General features: G+C 40.5%; 1 protein-coding gene across 4 annotated transcripts in view; it reads left to right on the top strand.

The window, feature by feature from the left end:
- Window positions 1-20805, top strand: part of grm7 (glutamate metabotropic receptor 7) — a 152502-nt gene extending 131697 nt beyond the window's left edge. For 2 of the 4 annotated variants that reach the window (XR_015106422.1, XM_086150252.1), the window contains 2 exons: window positions 12393-12639; window positions 19090-20805. Coding sequence is in view for 3 of the 4 variants with exons in the window: in XM_086150252.1 (XP_086006378.1) it covers window positions 12393-12639; window positions 19090-19139 (297 nt within the window). In the remaining variant the exon portion in view is untranslated. The remainder of the gene's footprint in view (window positions 1-12392; window positions 12640-19089) is intronic. The other 2 variants (XM_086150254.1, XM_086150253.1) reach the window with 1 other exon arrangement.
- Window positions 20806-24408: the final 3603 nt, after the last annotated feature.

Here is a 24408-nt window from a genome sequence, read left to right as displayed (position 1 = left end):
ATCATGCATAGGTACTCTCAACGAGCTATTAAACTAATCATCTTAGTCAACGAATTAACTCTAAACACCTGCAAAAGATTCCTGAGGCTTTTAAAAACTCTCAGCCTGGTTTATTACTCAAAACCGCAATCATGGGTAAGACTGCCGACTTGACTGCTGTCCAGAAGGCCATCATTGACACCCTCAAGCAAGAGGGAAGACACAGAAAGAAATGTCTGATGGAATAGGCTGTTCCCAGAGTGCTGTATCAAGCCTGCTCTGGGGTGCCATGTCAGCTGCTGGTGTTGGTCCACCGTGTTTTATCAAGGGCAGGATCAATGCAGCTAGTTATCAGGAGATTTTGGAGCACTTCATGCTTTCATCTGCTGAAAAGCTTTATGGAGATGAAGATTTCATTTTTCAGCACGACCTGGAACCTGCTCACGGTACCAAAACCACTGGTAAATGGTTTACTTAACATGGTATTACTGTGCTCAACTGGACTGCCAATTCTCCTGATCTGAACCCCATCGAGAATCTGTGAGATATTGTGAAGAGGAAGTTGAGAGACACCAGACCCAACACTGTGGATGAGCTTAAGGCCGCCAGCAAAGCATCCCGGGCCTCCATAACACCTCAGCAGTGCCACCGGCTGATTGCCTCCATGCCACGCCGCATTGAAGCAGTCATTTCTGAAAAAGGATTCCTGACCAAGTATTGATTGCATAACTGAACATAATTATTTGAAGGTTGACCTTTTTTGTATTAAAAACCCTTTTTTTTTATTGGTCGGATGACATATGCTCATTTTTTGAGACAGTGATTTTTGGTTTTTCTTTACTTTTTTGCCAAAATCATCAATATCAAAACAAAAGGCTTGAACTACTTCAGTTGCATGTAATGAATCTAAATATATGAAAGTTTAATTTTTATCATTATGGAAAATAATGAACTTTATCACAATATGCAAATTTTTTGAGAAGGACCTGTATATAAAGATGTATATCATGTCACGTCCTTGCAAATTCCAAAGCACTGACTTTCAAATGACCACACCCCCTAGCCAATTGGTTAAACACAACCATCAGGTGCACAAACACATGATTGCTTAATCGTAGACACACCGATCAGGTTTAAGCACTATAAAAAGGCAGCAGATGAGTTCACTTGTCTTCAACCAAAATGGAATGAGGAAGGCGAGTGAGGATGAGAGCGGCTCAGGAAGAGGAGGACCTGAGGCAGGTCCACACACTCTAAGGAGGAGATGACCAAATTGGAGGAATAAAATTCGGGCAACATTAGTAGACCATGTGGTGAACCACGGACTGATGCTGCTGCGGGAGGCTGGACTAAGAGTTCAGCCAAATCTTAGTAGATATACAGTGGCTTCTGTGATCAGGACATTTTGACAAGAAAACACTTAAAAGCAAATCTTTCTTCAAAATTAATCAGCTACTTGGTATGTAAAATATCAGCACTGTTGATACTGGTTCCTCTGACATTTTACATCAGGTTACATGTATTTCTTTACACATAGTATTCAGGGGTGGGAGTTACAAGGAGGAAGGGGGGCCCTTTTCCACACCAGAACAAGAGAGCAATTGTAAACACGGTTCTGGCCTATAATGCAATAAGGCTCAGAAATTTAAGTCCATGTCATTGGTGACAATGCCATTTTCAATAATGTTCATCAGGTCTCTCTATCAACACTGACATGGGTCCTGGGGGAAAAAAAATCAATTTCAAATGAAGCAACTAAATAGAGTGCCTTTTGTTGCATTTGAATTTTCTGTCTTATATTCACACTCCGTGAACTTCAGTACTCGTCACTGAGAAGTAAATTGCTAAATGTGTTTGGTTAAGAATCGTGTGTAATTGGTTCAGACAGCATCAAGTCACATGAAAGATGTATTTTCACATGTTACCATTTTTACAAAATTTATAGTTTTACAAATGGTTCATTTTGCAAAGGCTCTTCGATGTTTTGCTAATTGTCTGGGTTGTGCTAATTGTGTGATGAAAAACTGGGCCCTTTATTTAAAATTGTGCTTTAGCAATTGAAAAAAAAACAAATACACAAGCTTATCACACATACACATAAATAAAGATACACTCTGAGACACTGACAAATCTCACATGTAAATTAAGGTTTGGTGCTTTAGCTCCATAATTATCTGAAGAGAGTGAGGAAGTGTGTGTGAACACACTATCATGGCTTGTATCATGTGTCCATTATATCAGTCAGAGGGTTAACATTGTGCTCCATAGTCCAGGGGAATATACTTATTCTTGAAGCATAATCTGGATTATATTTTCATGTGCTTTTTTTCCCTAAATATTTTAAATCAAAATATGATCGGTTTGCATTAGAATCCTGCTTTAATCTTGCAATTTCTTCCTCATGATTTTTAGATTCAAGCTTTTGGCTCAGCAGTTTTTACTTGGGCTGTATTACATAGTCCCGCACATCTTTTTTTTTTTGATGTGTTCACAAACTTTAGAAAACCCTGACAAAGTTCTGTTGTTTTAAACTCAAAAAAATTTATTTATTTTTGAAAATTGATGGCCCATTAATGTCTTGTGACAAATGTGACAAAAAACCAAGAGGAATAGTTGACCAGAATCTGAGCAGTTTTTTTTAATCCTGACTGACTGACTCAGAGATATACAGACTGTGTGAGGAGGTGAATATTCCTGATAGAGAAAAGTCACATGATAGACTTGTGAAAATCAAGGTCACACTGATGAAGGTCGGGAAGTCTTTTAAATGCATGATGAGAAGAAAGAGGAAGAACAGGCAAAGAGGACACAGAGGATGTGAAGAGGAGATGACCCAATCTGAATGTTAAAATCTCTCCATCTTGCAGGAGGTTTTTATAGTTGCTATTAATGTTTATTTCATCCTCCTCCCATCTTTTCCTCTTTTCCTCTATCTTCCTCCCCCACTTCACCTCTTCTCCTCCTCCTCTTTGCCCCCCCCCCCCCCCCCCCCCCCCCCACACACACATATATTTCCTGTCATAATTTGTTTCCTATATTCTCCCTCTTTCCAACAATATATATTCCTGCCATACAAGGTATTGTGTGTAGGGGGGTTCATGATTCAATAAAAAACTGAAAAAATTGAAAGTTGCCATTCGAAGTCTTCAGAACTATTCTCACATTATGTAATTATATACAGTTCCATCAACCCAATGAAAACTTCCATTACTGCTAAAGCTGTTGTGTCAAATTGTTGTGTTATGGTTGATGTACTGCATTGCTGTGCTACACTGATTACGTTACATCACTGTGATACAGACCTTAAGTTACAATTACATTGTTAAGCTGTGGTTGTGTTTCACTTCATGTGGCATGGTTGTTGTACCACAGCAGCTGCATTTCAGTCATGTTACAGACTTTATGTTACAGTGATTAAAACATTAAAGGTGTGTTACAGTTATTTTACAGTAACGATTGTAGTTTTTTGTGTTACTGCTGTTGTGCCAGTCTTTTTTGGAGAAAGTTGCATGTTTGTTGTATAAGGCCTTTTTAATGTTGCTTTCATGGTTGCTTATTATGGTTGTTGTGTTATGCCATTGAATTTCAGCTTGTAGCTTCTGTGTTACAGTTGTGTTAAGGACATGGTGGTGCTGATGATTGACCTAATTTTGTGGTAAACAATGAGTATTTATTGTTTCTTTAATTCTACCATCTAATTTTTAACAAAAGCATAATTTCTTTTGGAGTCTTTAGATCACTACCTCTACTTGTGCCCTGACCTGAAAATAGAGCATCCACGGTCAATAGCTGAACAGAACAAATGTTCTCTGATTCACATACATTCATTCATATATTTCTATACCTCCAGCTTCAGCCTGAATGACACAAGTCAATACAAAAACCATTTAACCATTTAAATGTCTAACATCCAATATCTCAGCCTCATGGAAGTTAATAGTCTTTGCAAGTGTACTCCAGGTTACAGATTCAACAGTGTTCATAAATGAAAACTCGCACACGATTAAAGCCTGCAAGGTATTCATTCTTGAACTGCGCAAAAGAGAACACTCAAATAAGTAAGGTGCACCAAGGAGTACAGCAACCACAAACGCACACACACTAACACACTTAAACACATCCACTCACACGCAGCAGCCATGTTTGACTATGCCATTAATCACTGCCGCTACTGCTGCTGCTCACATGATGTTTGTGTGGGAGTAAGCGTGCATGTGAGTCAGTGGGTGTATCACTAATTGAGTGCGTACGTATGAGGATGTGTGCATGCGTGCACGCGTGTGTGCACACTTGTGTGTGTGTTTGTGTTTGTTGTCCAGCTCTCAGTTCCTGCAGAAACACAGCAGTGGGATTTGCTGCAGAGAGAAATCTTATTATTTCATGTATTTAAACAGCAGGGTAGCTATTTAGAGGTCAAAGGGGAATATGGAGGAAGCAGGGTCCAATTTGTCCATATGGAGGGACAATAACCAAGTAATTAGCTAAAAATAACAACAGTAATTATATTACATTGCCCAAAATAATTCGAAATTCCCAAATTTATCTAAAAACTTTTCTAATACAATTTCCACAATATTTTCTGAAATCTGCAAGAACTGCATTGATATAATTACTTGAGAATTAGTATTCATTTAATTTACCTACAATCAAATAAAAATGCTTCATGACTTTATGAACTATTAGATAAAACTGTAAATGAAAAAAATAGAAATTTACCACAAGAAAAATGGTGAGCTATAAGGCCACATGAATGATAAAGTGGACATTATCAGAGTATTGTTAAGTTTCACAACTGTAAGTGAAAGCATAAAGTAAAGTCTTAACAAATGAGAGACGATTTAGTGAGTTTCACTTTATGCTGACACGATTGGTAAGAGAGAGAACCTTGGACTTTTTAATGAGACAAAGTTTTTCAAGGTTTAATGAAAACTGTTTTCATTTTTACTCAAACTGTTTATAAGTTACCTAAAACATCATAAAATTAAATTTAGAGAATAGATTATAATATTTTTAATAAAATAAATAAATACATTTTTAATTAATTGCTAGATGATATGCAGAAAATTACTGGAAGATTGTCGAGCGGTAGAAGTCTAAAATGTTTTGAGTTTTTTTCTTTTATTGTTTGCTCGTTTGTTTGTTTGTTTGTTTGTTTGTTTTTGGAATGACTGCAGTAAATGTTAGACGTCTAAAATGAGACAACTTCTTGATGAATTCCTCTTCTATATCTATATATCTTTATGTGGTTTTCAGTTACGTAGGGCTGATTTTTAGGAACGGTTTTTCTAGATGTGTTTTTTTAAGGCCTTTTCTTCAACAGTTTTTGAGCATTTTCTCTTGCTGGCTCTCCCTGTCTAACCCCCTTTGAGTTAAACCTAGATATCTCTTCTTTTAAGGTCCGTCATCAATCCTCATTTTATTCTGAAGCCTCTTAAGAACATCCCTTTTCTCTCTGTTGCGCTTCCTTCGTCATCCATCATTTACTGTCATCTCGTTTTGTTTCTGCCCGTCTGCAGCCCATCATGGCACCTTACCTTTTTATCAAAACTTCCTCAATAATTGAATCAACTCAGGATGCTTAAAGTATTCTTATTCATATTCTTATTCTTTCAGTTTGATACACAAACTGCTGACATTAATATCATGAATATAGAAATCAGCAAGTTAGAGGTGATTTGTTTTTTTTTACATAACTGGTTGACAATTTTTGGACAATAGTAATAATTTTTGGGTAACTAAATTTGATTTCCATTGATCATTTTTGTGTATTATTTTTTTTTTTGCCAGCACATTCCATTATGTAAAGAACAAAGTTTTTAATATGCATATTTCATTCAATCAGTGTCATTTTAGTGTTATTTTTTTGAATAGTCTATATTTTGGTAACATTTTAGATTTTTTTTTCCTTTCAAAAATCTGATTGGTTTGCTTGGCACAAAGGCAGTAAAATTATGTATTAACATTAAAGTTAAACTCTGACAGCTATCCGCTTTCATTGACCGTTTAGCAGAATAAAGTGATCCATAATATCTGATCATAATACCTCTCAAAGTCAAAAACTCAAATAAGAATGAGAATGAGAATGAGAATGAAAACAAGAATGAGAATAGAATGAGAAAAAAAAAATCTGACTATTCAAAATAAACAAATCTAGTTACCTTAGAGGTAACAAAACTGCAATCAGATTGTAATTAAAACTTGTTAAGTGCTTGGTTGAGAACAACTGAAACTAAAGAAAAATTTCCTAAAAAACTTTTCAAATAAATATATCAGAAATTACCCAAAAACATAAACGGTCAACATGAGTTAAATATTGCTTGAGATGTGTTTAATCAACAATTGTAAAATTAGCACTGCTTAATAAAAATACAGGAATTAAGTGCCCAAAATGTTAGGCCTCCCAAAACATTGAGCAGATGTGACCTAAAAGTGAAAAACTTAATTTAATATCAACATGAAATTTACTGAAAAATAATAAAATAAGTAAATGATCATGGCAAGAAAAAGAACAATCTAAATCTGTATCCCAATGTATCACAGCATGACAATCACATATACACGTGAACACGACGATATCTGACGCTCCCTGCTTGTCCCTGCTCCCTGCTAAGAAGTTGTCTTGTTTTTTTCGTACTCTAATTATCAGAGATACTCATGAACTGAACTGAGAAAGTTCCCATATGAAAGGGGAAATAAAAGAAATCGGGTCTTGATTTAAAAAGAATCTACTTAATAATGAAGCAAAATTGACCGAGTTATGACTTTATGAAAAAACATGATTTAACTTACTTGCCTAACTGCCTTAGTTGTTTAGAACTTGGACTATCTCATCTGTCTCTGAGTTGAGTCATAACACCCCCCCCCCCCCACCTGGGACATACCATTAACATACCATTAATACCATTAGTTAAGACAATTCATATTTCATTGTATTTCTTATTCTTCATCCTTTCTACTATTATCTATTACTGTTATGTTTTTTACTTGAAACTCTGGCACAACAATTTCCTTTGGGATTAATAAAGTTGTTCTCATCTCATCTCATCTCATCTCATCTCATTAATGGACAGTGTTTACGCATCCCCCTCTTCCCTGCTACCGCAACTGATTCACAAACAGGAGGTGAATAAAAAACACCTTCAACCAATTAGATTCTTTTGAAATTTGATCAAATGGCTACCACTTCAGAGATGAAAAACACCTTTGTTTTATGTTTGGATGTAGTATGTGAAACTCATGCACACAAAGAAACAGAGAAACAGGCGAGCACACACAGACACCCACAAATGACAGCCTCAAAAATACTGACATGCAAACCTACAGTCATGTACAAGCTGATACATACAAGTGCGCCCAGAGACAGTGAAACACACCAACACACACACAGATATTCACACTTGCAATTATACTCACACAAATCTTCTTCTGAACAACATATCAACATCATCCATCTAACCCTATTCTCTGTATCCTCTTTTCTCACATTAACTAACATCATGTCCTTTTTCACTACGTCCATAAACCTTTACTTTGGTCTTCCTATAGACCTCCTGCCTTGGTAGCTCCAATCCCAACATCCTTCTACCAATATGTTCACTATCTTCTACTTAAATGACCAAACCCTCTCACTCTGACCTTCTCTCCAAAACATTGAACATGTGCTGTCGCTCTGATAGACTCATTCCTTATCTGATCCGTCCTTGTCACTCCCAAAGAGAACCTCATCATCTTCTCTGATACACCCAGCTCTGGCTCCTGTCTTTTCTTCAATGTAATTGACTCCAAACCATACAGTATTGCTAACAGCCTGTCCATTACCACTGCAAACAAGAAGGGGCTCAGAGCTGATCACCTTAGAGCTCCACTTTGAATTTCTCTGTGACACCTACAGCACACCTCACCACTATTTCACATCTCACATACATGTCCTGCACCAGTCTAAAATACATCTCTGCCATTCCAGACATCCTCATACAATACCAGAGTTCCTCTCTTGGCACCCTGTCATATTTTTTTTCTCGGTCGACAAAGGCACAGTGCAGCTCCCGCTGACCTTCTCTGTACTTATTTATCAGCATTCTCAAAGCAATTAATGCATCTGTAGCAATCTTTCCAGGCATGAAACCATACTGCTGTTCGCAAATGCTGGGCTACCACCCGACAGCACAGGGGAACATTGTCTTGCTCAACAGCACTTTGACATACAAGGAGGGGCTGGGAATCGGGATGTTCGGTTTGATAGATCATTGCTCTACCTCCTGCACCATGCCACCCCTCAGTGTCCCACTTCTTCTTTGCAAACCTCTCTGTATTTATTCCTGCACTTCCTCACTCTACCGACAAGTCACCTAATCTACTTTCCTTGGGGAAGAAACTCCAAGATCTGTTGCACCTGTCTCCCTGATGACATTAGCTGTAGTTGTCAAGTCATCTGGAAGCTGTCCCTGAACACTGAGAGCCTTTCTCAACTCCTCCCTGAATATCATCACACTCCTCAATCACACTCTTCCCTCTTCATTTGCACCACTTTATCTTCTGCTCTGCTTTTGTCCTCTTGATCTTTCTCGTTACCAGAGTCATCGTACAAACATCCCACTGTCTTACTACACTCTCACCTACCACTACTTTGCAGTCACTGATCTTTTTCAGATTACTTCATCTACACAAGATGTAGTCTACCTGCGTGCACCAACCTCCACTCTTATAAGTTGCCCTATGATCCTGTCTTTTCTGGAAAAAAGTATTCACAATTTATCCGCCACTTTGCTAAAAGAATTTAGCAAAGTCTACCACCATCTGTTCCTGTATGTTCCTATCCAGGATACCAAATCTGCCCATAACTTCTTCATCACCTCTATTGCCTCTATTGCCAATTACCACTCTCTCACCTCTGGGGATATTCTGCATCACTTCATCTAACTAACTCCAGAAATTCTCCTTCTCCACTAACTCACATCCCAACTGTTGGGCACAGCCACTAACAACTTTCAGCATCACAGATTCATAAGTCTCTGATTCTTTTCACCTCCCGAACACTCCTAACAAATCCATAATTCAAGATAATACCTACTCCATTTCTCTTCCAATCAATACCATAATAGTATCATTTAAAAGCTACTCTGGAGCTTCTAGCCTTGCTACCATTCCACCTGGTCTCCCAGACACAGTGTATCTACTTTTCTTCTCTGCATCTTTTCAACCAACTGTCTAGTTTTTCCTGTAATCATCCAAATATTCAGAGTCCCTATTTCCAGCCTCAGACTCTAGCCTTTCCTCTTCTCTCTCTGCTTCTGAACATGCCTTCCTCTTCCCCTTCTTCGACCCACATTCACCCAATATCTACTGATACCCTATAGGTTATCAGCACCAATGGCTGTCAATGATAATGTAGGCCTCGACTGATCAGGTATGAGATTCCTAGGTTTGATTCATTTATTTGGTTTTGGCACATGTTTTGAGACGGATGCCCTTTCCAACGCAACCCTCTGCATTTATCCGGGCTTGAGACTGGCTCAGAGAGACACTGGCTTGTGGAGGCTGCAGTTATTATATTGACACAAACACGAAAAAATCATACATATACAGTACACAAATGCACTCATTTGAAACAGAAACAGAAGGCAAATCATTTTTTTTAAGTTATTTCAATGCAAATAAAAACAGCAATTATTTGAAAATGGGAAACTGGCCCTATAATAGACCAAGACTTGTAATTTTAATGTGTAGAAAAGCATGCCAAAGTCACTTTAGCATCAAAGAAACCACAAAATTAACTGATAAAATGGCAGAAAGGCATCCGTCTCACAGGAAATGCCAAGCTGACTGGAAGTCAACTTTAATGTAATCATCAAAACGTTAATTCAAAGCGAGTCAGACGTTAGCTGGCAAGGTTAAAGGCCCCCCATCACCACAACTGAAGGTGCACAGCGTTTGCTGGGTTCAGCTTCCTCCTCCTGTTTGGTCCTCAGACTTGAGGCTGGAGCAAAGAGGGTCTGCCAGCTCTATCTAAAAGCACTGTTTGTCACAGCAGGATGAGAGATGAGCATTTTTCATGTGAACATTGGAAACATGGTTGGAAGGCCTGCTTCTTCAATAACCTTGCTAATGGCCCACTTTTCTTTGTCATCTGGTCTCCAAGAGTTTGTTTTGTCTGATAAAATCAGGAATTCTTCATCTTCCTCCACCCCTGGAATCAAGAATTCAAGGGTTCAAGGTGAAGACTCCTTGTTTTTCTTCTCTTGAATCGACTGAAAACATAAGTTTTGAAAACAGCTTTAAAGCACAAAATTCAGCTAAGACTGGAGCTCTGTCACAGGTCATTGTGTTCCATTTTCCAAATTTTAAGGGAACAAAGAAAAATCTCTTTTATTCAATGTGTGCAAGTTCTCACATCTAATCTAATTTTATTCTTATTTTTATTAATTTCTTCAACATCTCTAATTTGACTGACATTGTTGAAACTTTTTTGTTTTGTTTTGTTTATTTTATAATATAAGCAGTTATTCCAATATATTTCTCTAATTAATATTTTTTTTTTCTTTTTGTTTGTTTGTTTTAATTGTATTCTATTAATACCTTTAAGATAATCTTTTGCTGTTTCATTTTGGTCTACGGTAGCCAGTACACTCTTCTTTGCTATAGTGTGCTGGTGGGGCAATGCCAGGACTGGAGAGGTCAACAAGACAGTGATGGTGGGACTCGGTGATGGAACAGAACATGGACTACCTTCAATCGGTGGCGGGGAGGGGAGGGTGAAGGACAAACAGGGAGCAATCCCGGACAACCCCTCCCACCCCCTGCATGATGAGCTGTGGCTGATGGGCAGCTCCTTCAGCCAACAGTTCATCCCACCCTGGTGCAGAACTGACCACTTCAGACACGCTTTCGTGTCTACGGCCATCAGACTGTATAACAGCAGTCTGGACGGCACACAACCCTGACTGTCCTGAGGTGCATCTGTGCTGCCATAATCTCACTACCTTACCCTATTCACTACCTCACCCATTCACATGTCATGCCCAAACTCTGCTGTCTTTTTTTATCCTTGTTGATCCCAGCCCACAGGCATCCTGCCTATATTTGTTTATTTATTTTATTCTAGTCATTGCTATTGTCACTCTATTTATATTGTTGTTTAGTGGTGGTCTATTTTTCACCCTTATCGTTCCATTCCGTTGTCCATTCTGATGTTGTTGATATTGTTGTTCTCCCTGCTGTCTATTTATTTGTGGATGTCTTGCTATCTTCTGTCTTCCAACTGTCTCTCTATTTATATTTATATTTATATTTATATTTATATTCATATTTCTTTTTGATATCATAATTGTGACACTGCTATAACAAAGAAATTTTCCCTATGGGGATCAATAATGTTTATCTTATCTTATCTTATCTAATCTCATCGAAATAATTATAAGTCCATCATTTATTTGTTTGTGTGATATATGTTTCATGTTTATCTTTTTTTTATCTTGTATCCATACTGAGGCAAAAACCATAACTTCATTTCCTCATTGCATGAAATAGGATTTCTTGGAATCCATACACTGGAGGGTCAAGCCTCCACCAGTGACGTCCAATTTGCTGCCTGATGGTTCACAAGCACCATAGGTGGTGTATTTGTATGTATTTATTTTACATAGATTGAATGACTTAACATTTCCATATATATGTCAATAAACCATGAATAGCAACTCACTGCAGCAGAGTAAACCCTGTCCTTCTTCTCCTCACATTTGTGGATTCTGTCATAAAACCTGCGCAAGCTGCTTGGACTGTTCTATCACTGCACTGATAGCACAGCAGTTCCAACTACATTTGCACATTTGCATCTTCAGGAGTATCAGGAGTCAAACTACCAGACTACTGGTACTAGGACTACTATGCACCCTCGATTCAGACACGTACACACACAAAAGCATTTTTATGCCTGGAGCTTTGCATCAACAAAACATCACCATCTTTGTCATATCTAGAACCAAGCTGACTCTGCTAGCTATGCACTGGAAATAAAAAAAGGATTTCACTGACTAACTGACAACTGACTAACATTTCAAAACATCCTGTGCAATGGAGCAATGGTGGCGCAGGAGGTAGAGCGTTCACCCTTGGAACCAAACATTTCTGGACTGATTCCTGGCTCAATCCAGGCTGTTGAAGTGTTGTTGTGCAAGAGACTGAACTCCTAACTACTCCTCTGTTGCTAATGAAGGGCAGCCAACGGCTCATGGTTCATCCATGATGGGTTAAATGCAGAGAAGAAATTTCCCCTCTAGAGATTAGTAAATTAAAAAAAAAAAATCAATGCCCTCATTACAAACCCCAAAATGATGGGGTAAGTAGGATGTGTTTTTGATCACGTCTATCTAATTTTGATTGGAGTCTGTCTAACATATCCCCTTCCAACCCTGCAGCTGTACATCCAGACAACCACGCTGACCATCTCCATGAACCTGAGCGCATCCGTGGCCCTCGGGATGCTCTACATGCCCAAGGTCTATGTCATCATCTTCCACCCGGAGCTAAATGTTCAAAAGAGGAAGCGTTCATTTAAGGCTGTGGTGACGGCGGCAACCATGTCATCACGACTCTCACACAAGGCCAGTGACCGACCCAATGGCGAGGCCAAGACCGAGCTGTGTGAGAATGTCAACCCCAGCAGTGAGTAGGAGCATGGCAGGACAAAAACAATTCCAAAACATTGAAATAAATTATCTAAAAATACACTTTGCAATGGATCACCTCAAGGAAATGAGGGTGAAATGTCTGGAAAAAAAAAACTAAAACAAAGAAATAGAATATGTTATCAAGAAGTCAGCCAAATTGGATAGGATTCTGGATGAGCTCAGAGATAAATATTCAAGAAAAAGGGAAAAAAAAGAAGAAAAATCACTGAAACACCTGAGAACACAGGAACAGAAACATCTGGCAATCAGGGAAATGGCACCAAAAAAGCTCATCTTTTTTATTCTGGCTGCAAACCTGCTCTCTTTAACTGATTTAACAATAATGACACAAAAGCTCAGCCCTATCTGAGCTTTTAGAAGGGCTCTATTACTGTAGAATGCAAGTTTGACACACACCAAAAAAGTATTTGATACACTGCTGATTTTTCAGCTTTTCCCACTTACAAAGCATGTAATTTTTATCACAGGTACTCTTCAACTGTGCCGGAATCTATAATAAAAATCCAAAAAATCACATTGCATGATTTTTAAGTAATTCATTTCCATTTTATTGTATGACATAAGTATTTGACACATCAGAAAAACAGAACTTAATATTTGGCACAGAAACCTTTGTTGGCAATTACACAGATCAGACATTTCCTGTAGTTCTTGACACACACAGGTTTGCCCACACTGTGCCCGCAACTGAGGAGCCACTCCTTAGTTGCACTGGCTGTGTGTTTTGGGTTGCTGTCATGCTGGAAGATCTAGCCACAACCCATCTTTAAAGCACTTACTGAGGGAAGGAGGTGGTGGGCCAAGATCTTGCGATACATGGCCCCACCCATCCTCCCCTCAATAGAGTGCAATCGGCCAGTCCCCTTTGCAGAAAAGCTTCCCAAAGAATGATGTTTCCACCTCCATGCTTCATGGTCAGGATGGTGTTCTTGGGGTTGTACTCATCCTTCTTCTTCCTCCAAACACGGCGAGTGGAGTTTAGACCAGAAAGCTTCCTTTTTGTCTCCTCAGACCACATGACCTTCTTCCAATTCAAGACCTTCTTCCATTCCATTGAGTTATTTCACCCCCAAGTTGGGGACAAATTTAATGTAATTATAGTTAATCTGTCATGTGTTACAACATATCATGTGTTGTGGAGTTGCTGAAAACTGCAGATGTTTCTATTGTTTGGGGCTCAGTGTTGCGATGGGGCTGAGGGGGTTGCAGACTCACATCATGGAGTTTTCGCCTGAGCAGCAGCGGCGGTGCAGTCACGTCTCTCGAAACGACATCCCTGAAGCCTCCTCATTCAGCCTTTTTTAAATTCCCCCTCATCACCCCACAAAGGGACAGTGGCTTTGTGCCTTGTCCTTACTGAGGTTCAACTGCAGAGATTGGGAGCTTCCTCCTCTTCCAGCTTTAGCCAACCTTTAGAAGCCAAATTTCTATGACTCGTTCTTCTCTGAGGCCTCGGGTTTCTGTAGCAGCATCTCCTCCCTCTGACACAAGGACAGACTTTCTGCAACTCCTCAGTCTGATCCAAAGTCAATACCTCTGATGGTTTCCTTGTTTTGAAGGGACAACTAATCAAAGGTTCAAAATTCACCCTGCTAAGTAATTAGGCACCAGTTTAAAAGGCAAAATGAAAAATGCAAATCTAGCAACAAAAAAAAGCTGAAAATGAGAGCAAATGTATCAAGAAATGAGCATAACATTACTTGAAGTAGCCAGCAAATTTACAAATATGAATAAATATGAAAAGAATGTCTTTAAAACTGATAAACAAACCTATGTTTGTAACCATTAAAAAAGAGCTACGTTGAGTTTTTTCTCTTCTGTAACTTATTCAAGGGCTTATCTAGGGTTGAAAAAACATTTTAAATGCAAATTTTAGAAATAAAAAACTAAGAAGACAAATCTGTATTTTTGACATGACTGACATTAGTTAAACATTAACTGCATGTGGATGGGATTTCAACTTTGTTAAAAAATGGCAGTGAAATATTTCCTCCCATGCCCAACACAGCCCACTCGAGAACTAGGCACGTCAACTGTCAACTGAATATTTAATCCTGTCAGACTGCCACCTACAATAACCCCACAGACATTGAGGACTACACAGACACTGTGACCTCTACATCACCAAATGCATCGATGATGTGACCCACATCAAAAGCACTACTCAGGCTAACCAGAAGCCATGGCTGACAGGGGGCATCTACAGGCGGCTGAAGGCCAGAGACAAAGCCTTCAGAGCTGGGGATGAAGCGGGGCTGAAAACAGTGAGAACCAACCTGTCACAGGGCATCAGGGAAGTAAAAAGGCAATACACACACAAAATAACCTCCCACCTCAAAGACAGCAAAGATGCACAGAGCCTATGGCAGGGCTTCCAGGCCATCACAGACAACAAGCCAATGCCACGGAGCTGTGAGAGCACCACCTCTCTGCTGAATGTCCTGAACATCTTTTTTCCAGCTTTGAAGCACAAAACAATACCTTCCCACAGAAAACCCCACCCACTCCCCATGACCAGACTCAGTGTCTGTCACCAGCATGAAGAGGGCACTCACAAGCATCAACCCATGCAAAGCAGCAGGCCCAGACAACATCCCAGGTCGTGAACTGAAGGACTGTGCAGAGAAGTTAAATGGATGTCTTCACAGACATCTTTAACACCTCGTTGGAGAAAGCTATCGTCCCATCATGTTTCAAAGCCGCCACCATCATACTGGTTCCAAAGAAACCAAATTCCATCCTGCTTCAACGACTACTGTAGCACTGACACCCATCATCATGAATTCCTTTGAACGGCTGGTCATGTCACACATCAAATCCACCCTTCCCTCCACCCACATACCAAGCCGGACGTTCCACAGATGATGGAATCTGCTGTGCCCTCCACCTTGCCCTCTCTCACCTGGACAAAAAAAGACTCATATGTGAGAATGCTGTTCATCGAATTCAGTTCAGCGTTCAACACAATTATACCTCAACAACTCATCTGCAAACTGTGCAAGCTCGGTCTCAGCAACTCCTTCTGCAACTGGCTGCGAGACTTCCTCAGCCAGAGACCACAAGCAGTATGTGTCGGCATATACACCTCAAGCACCATCCCCTCGAGCGCAGGAGCTCCACAAGGCTGCATCCTCAGTCCTCTGCTCTTCCCCTTGCTAACACACGACTGCACAGAGACCCACAGCACCAACCACCTTGCAAAGTTTGTGGACAACATATCTCTCATCTGCTGGGTCTCATCACCAAGGAAGACGAAACACACAGAGGTAGACCTGCTGACCACATGGTGCAGAGACAACAACCTCCTGCTGAATGTCAGCGAGACAGTGGAGATCTTTGTCAACTTCCAGAGAGGCCACACACGAGCACCTGCCATGGGCATGTGTTCGTTGTGGCGGTGAGGTTCATGGCTGGTGAGGCACTGACGTCATCACAGTCAGATTTACAAACGTGAACCCTACAGAGTGGCTTATTCACCATTTTATTGGCAGCAGTTGACGTGTTTTGTTTAAAATATTATATCAGCATTCTTTACATATACAAAGTGTAGCATAGAAAAAAACACATGTAAAAACGTTATTATCTCTTACCTTTACTTATAACTGAAGTCCATGCACCGCTCCTTCTGAAGCATCGATAACTTGCTTGTAGAAATCTTCCATTTCTTTCTTCAATTTTAAAAGTCTCTCTGTCTCAATGGAAATCACTGCCAGTGATGACAGTCGTCCTTGATCGGTCCTGTTCCGACTGTATGTTTTGAGCCTTTTCGGTGCCGAGAATGACCGCTCCACCGATGCCGTCGTAGCTGGAACGGTGACCATCAGCTGGGGCAACTTTGTCGCCTTAGGAACAGTTTGAATGAGATCCTTCTGGGCCAAAAAGTTGAAAGCTGCCCAGGAGATCTACATTCATCCATCACTGTTTGTGAGCTATACAAAGATCAGCTAAAAATAGCTGGATGGATGCACTTGACTTGCTAACTGTTCACTGTAGCTTGCTATTGCTTATTTTATTATTCTGTAGCCGAGTAGTGAGAAGGATCCCTGGGATCAGCGGTGCCCCCCTACCATAAGGCACCATTAGTGCGTGCCCCACTTAATGTCTCTTCTCAGTCGTTTTATGATTCGCACTTCGCTTTATGATTACGAGAAACACGAGCAATACAGTTGTTTACGAAAAACATTAGACACATCAGCTAAACTATGGAAATTCAGATCCATAGAGTCCACAGACACAGCACTATGGTCTCAATGCATAGCATGGCAGCACAGTTAGCAGAATCATTGCGCAATCCATAGTGGGCTCAGCTGGTTGCCACGTCACCGCACGTCTCTTCATATTTTAATGGTAAATTTAATTATTTTTTTTTACGATTTAAAAAAAACAACTAAAAATGTTAAAGCTTCATGGAAAATAACTTTATTGTACAAATCACTGAATAAATATAACCATTTAATTTATTTTTTCATTTTGCATTTTTTTCTTTCCATGATGACAAGTGAGGCCCGGCCTCCCCTGCCTCTACTGACCGCACGTCACTGCCAGCCAGTGACCATCAATGGTGCTGCTGTGGAGAGAGTGAGCAGCACAAAATTCCTAGGGGTGCAAATCAGTGAAAGCCTCTCCTGGGTCACCAATACTGCGTTACTGGCTACGAAAACCCAGCAACAGCTCTACTTCCTGCGCAAACTGAATCGGGTGGGTGCCTCACCAGCCATCAGGACAACCACATTCTACAGAGGGACCATTAAGAGCATCCTCTCCAGCTGGACCGCTGTGTGGGGCGGAAGCTGCACAGAGCACAGCAAGAGAGCCCTGCAGTGCAAAGTTAATACAGCCAGAAAGATCATTAGTACACCGCTCCACTCCCTGCAAGACATATACACCACTCACCTCACCCGCAAAATTCTCACAATTGTACGGGATGAAAACCACCCTGCACAAAATCTGTTTAGCCTCCTGGCCTCTGGGAAGAAGTAGAGGAGCCTCCGTTCCCACATCATCAGACTCACCAACAGCTTCATCCACCAGGCCGTCAGGATGCTGAACTCTCTCCCTTCTCTCCCACCACCAACAGCCCCAACCACCAGGTTGCCAAGAAGTTAGGATCCACCCAAGAACAAATAATTCTCCAAAAACACTGGGAGCCCTGTGACTGTAACTCAACAAACTGCCCCCCCACCCCGAACACCCTGTCCATTGCACTATAAGCTCTTGCACTTTTTATAACTTGCACTATAAACTCCATAAGGAACTGCCTTGAGCCCTGCCATACACTATCTGCACCTTCATTGCTGTTGATTATGCCTGATCTCACATGACTTGACTGGATTGTACTTCACACCAGCATTTCTTTTTCTAGTTTTAGACTTTACTCATTACTATATGGTGTCCTGTCTTATCTATATGTGTTCTATATGTTGTTCTGTCTTGCATTTTAATGTCTGTCCTGTCTCTGTCTAGACATGGGATAGTGAGAAATGTAATTTCAACACCTTTTTATGTCCAAGGAATTGACAATAAAAGCTGACTTGACTTGACTTGACTTGACTTGACTTTACTTGAAGTGGCTGCTTCAGCAGTAAAGCTATGCTATTGTGTCAAAGTTCATTTACCTTCCCAGGCATTAATATGCAGCTACTGCCATTTTTCCATGGTATCTCCTCGCCACGACGGATGACGGGATTGTGTCTCACAGTCATTTGTCAGACAATGAGTGGTGAGGACCAAAAGGGGGGACCAGAGGGGAGGGGTCACAACTGGAGGGGGTGCCTGATCAGCTCTACCTGTATGACACCTTCATAACAAAATGTCACCACCTCAGTTCTGCCCTTATTCTGAAATATCACTGCAACCATTACAAAGAAGGGGAGAGGTGCAGGAAGTCCATTTCTCCCCAAGAAGGAAACCTGAGCAGAATGAAACTAGGCCCGGGTCTCAGTAGAATGTTGACGAAAATGTCTTTCAGCTGGATGACAAGGCTAATTTTTCAATAAACTTTAGCATGTATGCAATGCGGCTGCAAGCATGCCTGCTGACTAGTCAAAAATCACGAAGATTTGTGGTGAGATGAAGACCATTAGGATTAATCTAAGTCAGCAAACACATTTATGATTAAGCATAATTTTTTTAGTTATTTAATGTTTCAATTGTCACTTAAAGTCAGAATCAACCATCAGACAGATGGAAAGGACAACGTTCTAACTTAAATCAAAGTTTTTGGGTTCAGGTCAGTTCATTTCAATTATGAGGCAATATTTCCTCTGGATTGTCTGCCAACTTAGTTTGTTTCTACAAGTTTTAGGTTATTATCAAACATTTTTCCTCAAATTGAAAATTTGCAAATTCTGCTATATTTCTCAAATTTTAACTCGTCTGGATTCTCATTAGTAAGTGATCTAACACTACATCTTTTGTGTTTCAGGTCCTGCGGCAAAGAAGAAGAGCGTAAGCTACAGTGAGCCAGTGATCTAAACCATTTCCTCCATTACATAAGCTGAGTTTAAAGAAGAGACACCCTCTGGCTTTTGAAAAAAGTAAAACAAAAAAAAAATCCAAAAGCAAGAGGGCACATTAAAAGATGTTTTCCTCATAGTATCGACTGGAAGACAGCCCGTTCTCTGTTGTTGGATGAAGAATTAGCGAACGAAATTTCACTCAACACAGCAAAGCGGAATGGAAAAAAACGGGAAAGAAATGAAGATAAAATGCTGACATCTTGTCTCCTCTGAGATACTCTGAAGCCCAATGTGCTCACCAAGGCATGCGATGTCTCAACATGACTCCCCCACCCTACAAGTCACAGACTTCCAAACTGCAAGTTTCTGTCACAATATGGTTGTTTTGGCTGATTCATTTCTTCCATTGACTTGTATTTCTGAGGAGATGATGATCTTTTTTTGGCTTATTTGAGATTGATATGTAGATATATTTGTTTATTTGATTTTGTTTGAGTTTTGTGTTTAATTTTTCATTTGTTTCTCTTAAATTAAAGCCATATTCTTCTCTGCTCTGAAATTTTGAGGGCTTCTCCTGTTGCTGCTTGGAATCAGATTTTACCTCCTAAATATGTCAACATATTTAAACTTGTGTGTGATTTTTTCATTATTCTTGGAATTGAGGACAAAGATCAGGGGACTTTTTTCTTTTTTGAAAACATTAGACAAATGCTAAATAACAGGCAGAATTCCACCTAAAAGTAGCACAAGTCTGAACCTTAATATATTACAAGACAAACGGGAATAATAATGAAATAATGAAAAAAATAATTCACTTTGGACACAAATGTATAACATCACATTTACAGTGAGATCAGAAAACATCAGCAGATGATTTTCCTCCTCCCAAAGGCATCTTTCCACAGATGTTATGGCTTGTCATCTATTGGTTCTGGCTCTGAGTCTGTTCCTCTTCAAGTAAAAGAAATCACTGAACAGATGGGAGGTGAGAGCACGGTCAGGTCTGAATGAATAATTTCAAATCGCCATCTATCATGTTCATTAGACAAGAAAAAAATCAAAACTCCCAGGTCCTCCCAAAAATAATTTTCCTTAACATCACCGAGAAATGTTACAAAAGATTTTCCTTTTCTAATTTGAGATGGGCCGAATGAGTGATAAAGTATTAAAGGTTTGGCTTGTAAAACTGAGCCACAAGACTTACATTAAATGTTATTATCAAAGGCTAAATATAGACCAAAATGGAATCAGTCCAGAATCTAGATAAACACTGCTTTCTCAACACCAGTTTAGTTACTGATTCATTCATGGGATATAAAGTTGTTTTTGTTTTTTTTTTGTTCCCTGTTTTTTCAGTTGCAAAAACTGCAAGTTGAATGTCAAATATTTCAGGACAAGAAAGAAGGAAAAAAATTCAAGGTATATGTCATATTTTTGAGTAAATTATATTGGAGGAAAAAAATCATGTTAATCATCCCAGCTCGCTTTCTCCATTTCCTTTCAAAGTCTAATAGACCTTGAGTAATTTTTTTTTTTAATCAATCGTTGTATTTATAATGTTCTCGGCATCCCTCTTGTTTGGTTGTTTTTGTGCTTAAAAACATGGTCAGAATTAGTTTCAATAGCTGGTCATGTTTACTATGCCCCATACCACCATCCCAAAAAAAAAGAAAAAGTTAAAACAGATGTGTTTCAGAAGAATTTCCATTGGAATTTGTTGTTTGTGATCGTTCAATGACGCAAGCGTCCCCATTCCAACATGTGTGTTCCTGCTCCGCACACACATTTTCTGCTGATGTCAACAAGATGGTGTCCGCGTAAAGATTGTCGAGGTTGTCACTGCATGCCTGATATGTTCAATGTTGAAAGTGAATCAGTAAAAATAAAACAGAAAATTAAAGAAAACAAAAAAGAATGAAAAATCACAACACAGTTGATTACGCTCGTCTGCTCGATCTGTAGCGTTTTTTTTTTTTTTGTTTGTTTTAATGTAATTTGTTCAGAGTTTGATCCCTACACGCCCCAATCTCCCTAAACAAAAGGCTTGTCAGTCAGCAGAATATGGCTTTGAAAGATTTCTTTTGTTCCTAGAAACCGCACACGAAAGTGAGAAAAAGACGGATCTATATTTTAAAAAAAGGCAAAATACTTGGAAAACTAAGTTGCATGTGTGTTTTCTACTGTTTGTACTAGTTCTCTTCATGTTGCCCTTTGCTGCTTCTGTGCCAACGTCGTGGGAGAGACTTACATTTGGCCACTCATGCAACTATTCTGTGGTGTTTGTCCAAGAATGTACCAATATGGAATAAAAGATTTGTTATTTTTTTTTATAAAAGCCTCCCAAAAAGAACTTTGTGTCCTTGCTTCTTTTACTGTAGCTTCTTGACATGTCAATCAACCTTGGAGCAACTGGATTCAGTCACAAAGAAACCACAATTCACTTCAAACACACAGTCACCACACTTCTAGTCCCTACAAGTCACTAAAATTGCTCTTAAAATTGCTCAACATCAGAGAAAGTAATCAACAATCAAACAGACTAGCAAGAACAAAAAAGGACAGCTTTATGTCTTTGACACTAGAAATTACCTCAAAAGGACAGGAACATCAAGGATCTGTTGTGTAGCACTAATGAGTCTGATGAGACTCTGTGGGGTTCAAGTGAGCAATGGCTTCCTTTGGGTTGTCAAATGGACGCCCTCTATGGATGTTTCACTGATTGGCCCATGACACCTCCAGAAGGCTCAGCAGTGAATCCCAGCCTCCCAAGATCACTCCCTAGATGCCATCAGCTCACTTGAAGGCCCCAGCTGAATCCTTTCTCTTCATCATCAGCCACTGGCTTCCCTTCTCACCAGCCCTGGAGAGGTCCTTGACTGTCTGTCTGTGGGCGTTTCCTCGTACCCCAATCTCCCTGAGTAGCCTAGATGTTGAAGTGGCTATGAAACCTCTGCAGCCTACTTCCACTGGACGAACTTTCGATTTCCAGCCTTGTTGCTGAGCATCTATGGCGAGTTCAGCATATCTCAACTTCTTCCGTTCATAGGTCTCCTCCACTGCACCCTCCCAGGGCATCGTGAGCTCTATGATGTAGACGAGCCTGAATGACGATGACCATAGAATGAGGTCTGGTCGCAGGTTTGTGGATGTGACCTCAGCTGGGAAGCAGAGTTTCTTGTCCAGGTCCACTAGCAGCTTCCAGTCCTGTGCACTGCCCAGTTGCCCAGTGTCAGCTCTAATGGGGGCGAGGCTGGCTGGCCCCTCCCACACAAATGGAGTTGGCTGCCAGCTGGATGACAGGGGAGGAAGGGAGTTCTTGCTTGTACGGAGAGTTTCCAGCGGTGCTGCAAGACATTATAATACAAGGATGGGCAAACTACGGCCCGCGGGCCACATCTGACCTGCTGGTCTTTTTAATCCAGCCCACCAAAGATCAATACAGAATTCATACTTGATGTGAATGATTGAATGAGTGGATCAATGAATGTGGGAGCTCAAACAGGAGATTATTTCATTTTTGGAGCTACTTGGATTCTAAGTATGTGGACTCGTCCAGTGATCACAGTGAAAGGACAAATGACAGCATGGGAAAATCTGTGACAGCTGAAGGAATAGTCCCCACTTGAGCTCTCATGAGCTAGCTATCCATGGCGGCAGTCTCCAATGCATCGTCAGTACTTTGGAAACAAGTGCTACTGAAAATGAACCTAGGAACATAAACCCCCCCTAAGCCCTTGACCCTGCAAGGGCAGGTATGCTCAAGCTCTTGTGCCTGCAATTTGGACTTCTTCCTCAGGTAATGTGGCCACCCACTGTCTACGAGCTCCCAATGTTAACTGTGGAGAAAATGGAGCAAACCACGACTTCATACATGAAGAAGGAGCTTGGTGCCTTTCACTGCCTGACTATATCAACCTCTTTCGCAAAGAGGTCCTCAAACTGCCTATCACATTCATTTATACATAGGACAAGGTGTTACTGTCCCTTGTGCCAAGATCCTGGGTGAGATACATCTAGAAGCCCAATTCAGGCTGTTGAGCAGCTATCCATAACAAGCAACAAGCATGCTACCAGCAGGGTAACATCCTACCAAACAAACACCACTTACCTATCCTAGCCAATAGCAGCCTGAGGCATACCACTGGAGTTTTCAAGTGGGCGCCTTCCTTCATCTGCATTGCGTCAGATTAGGCCGACAACACCTCAAGAAGGCTCGACAGTGAAACCAACATCCTGGAAATACATGCTACAGAGCTAATCAACAAGCAAACAATCTTTCCTCAACCTCCCCAGCTACCATGCTTCCTCTTTAGCCACAACCATTCACTTGCTTGTTCTGCTGCCAGAGACATGTTGCTGACCAAACGTTTCAGGCTCCGGCCACAACTGCCCAACTCAGTCACTAGAGCAACAACAGACTTTGCCATGAACCCACGAGAGCCTGCCTCTACAAGCCTCACTGAAGAGCACAAGTGCTCCGTGTGAGACTGAAGATATCTTTGAAGGACTCCAAAGACCAGATCATCAGCAATGCTGTTCCATCCGTCGTAACTTGACAGACATGGACACCATCCGAGGTGGTGCAGCATGCTATGTGACAACGACATTGTGGGACACATACAGCTGGGAAGAGGAGGCTTTGGCCTTACAACAGGTAAGCCAACTTGGCATAAGGCCTAAACATCAGAGAGGAGGAAAATGGTGATTGAGGAAGTGTGCTGTCAGGAGGAGGCAGAGAGAAGTGCAAAGGCCATGCCTCTTGTCAAGCAGGGACAACGAGGTCCTCAAGAGTCTGGAAGCAGCTCTTGAGAGCGAGAGGAATACCACCGACTACTTGCCCCTGAGACCAACAAAGTCCGATTCCAGGGACAGAAAGCCCCCAACCACCTCCTTACCAAACTAGGCGATGGACAGCGAACAATTGTCCGGGACTGGAAGCTGCAAATTGGTGGGATGTTTCCCCATGAGACATGAGGAAACACCCTATGGCTCAATGGTACACTCAAGTGTACATTCAGGTCCCATGTTTCATGATTCTGTGAAATATAATTGTGGTTTATTTCTTTCTTTAATTATTTGTTCAAAAAGAAGCATTCATCATATTATGAGACTTTGTCTGTACAAATTGTAACTTTGGATTTTTTTTTCTTTTTTCAAGTTCACATTATTAGTATTTTTATTCTGACATTTCTTACCTTTTTTTGATTAAAAATATTTTATGATATGTGCTTATGTGGGCTGTATGGTGCTGTCACGACTCATCGGGTCCCCTGGCAAGCTGCACA

This window comes from Fistularia commersonii, chromosome 7 (genome assembly GCF_037954325.1).
Source record: "Fistularia commersonii isolate RoL2024-O1a breed Wild chromosome 7, RoL_Fcom_v1.0, whole genome shotgun sequence".
Lineage (NCBI taxonomy): Eukaryota > Metazoa > Chordata > Actinopteri > Syngnathiformes > Fistulariidae > Fistularia > Fistularia commersonii.
This window is presented reverse-complemented; position numbering and strand designations above follow the sequence as displayed.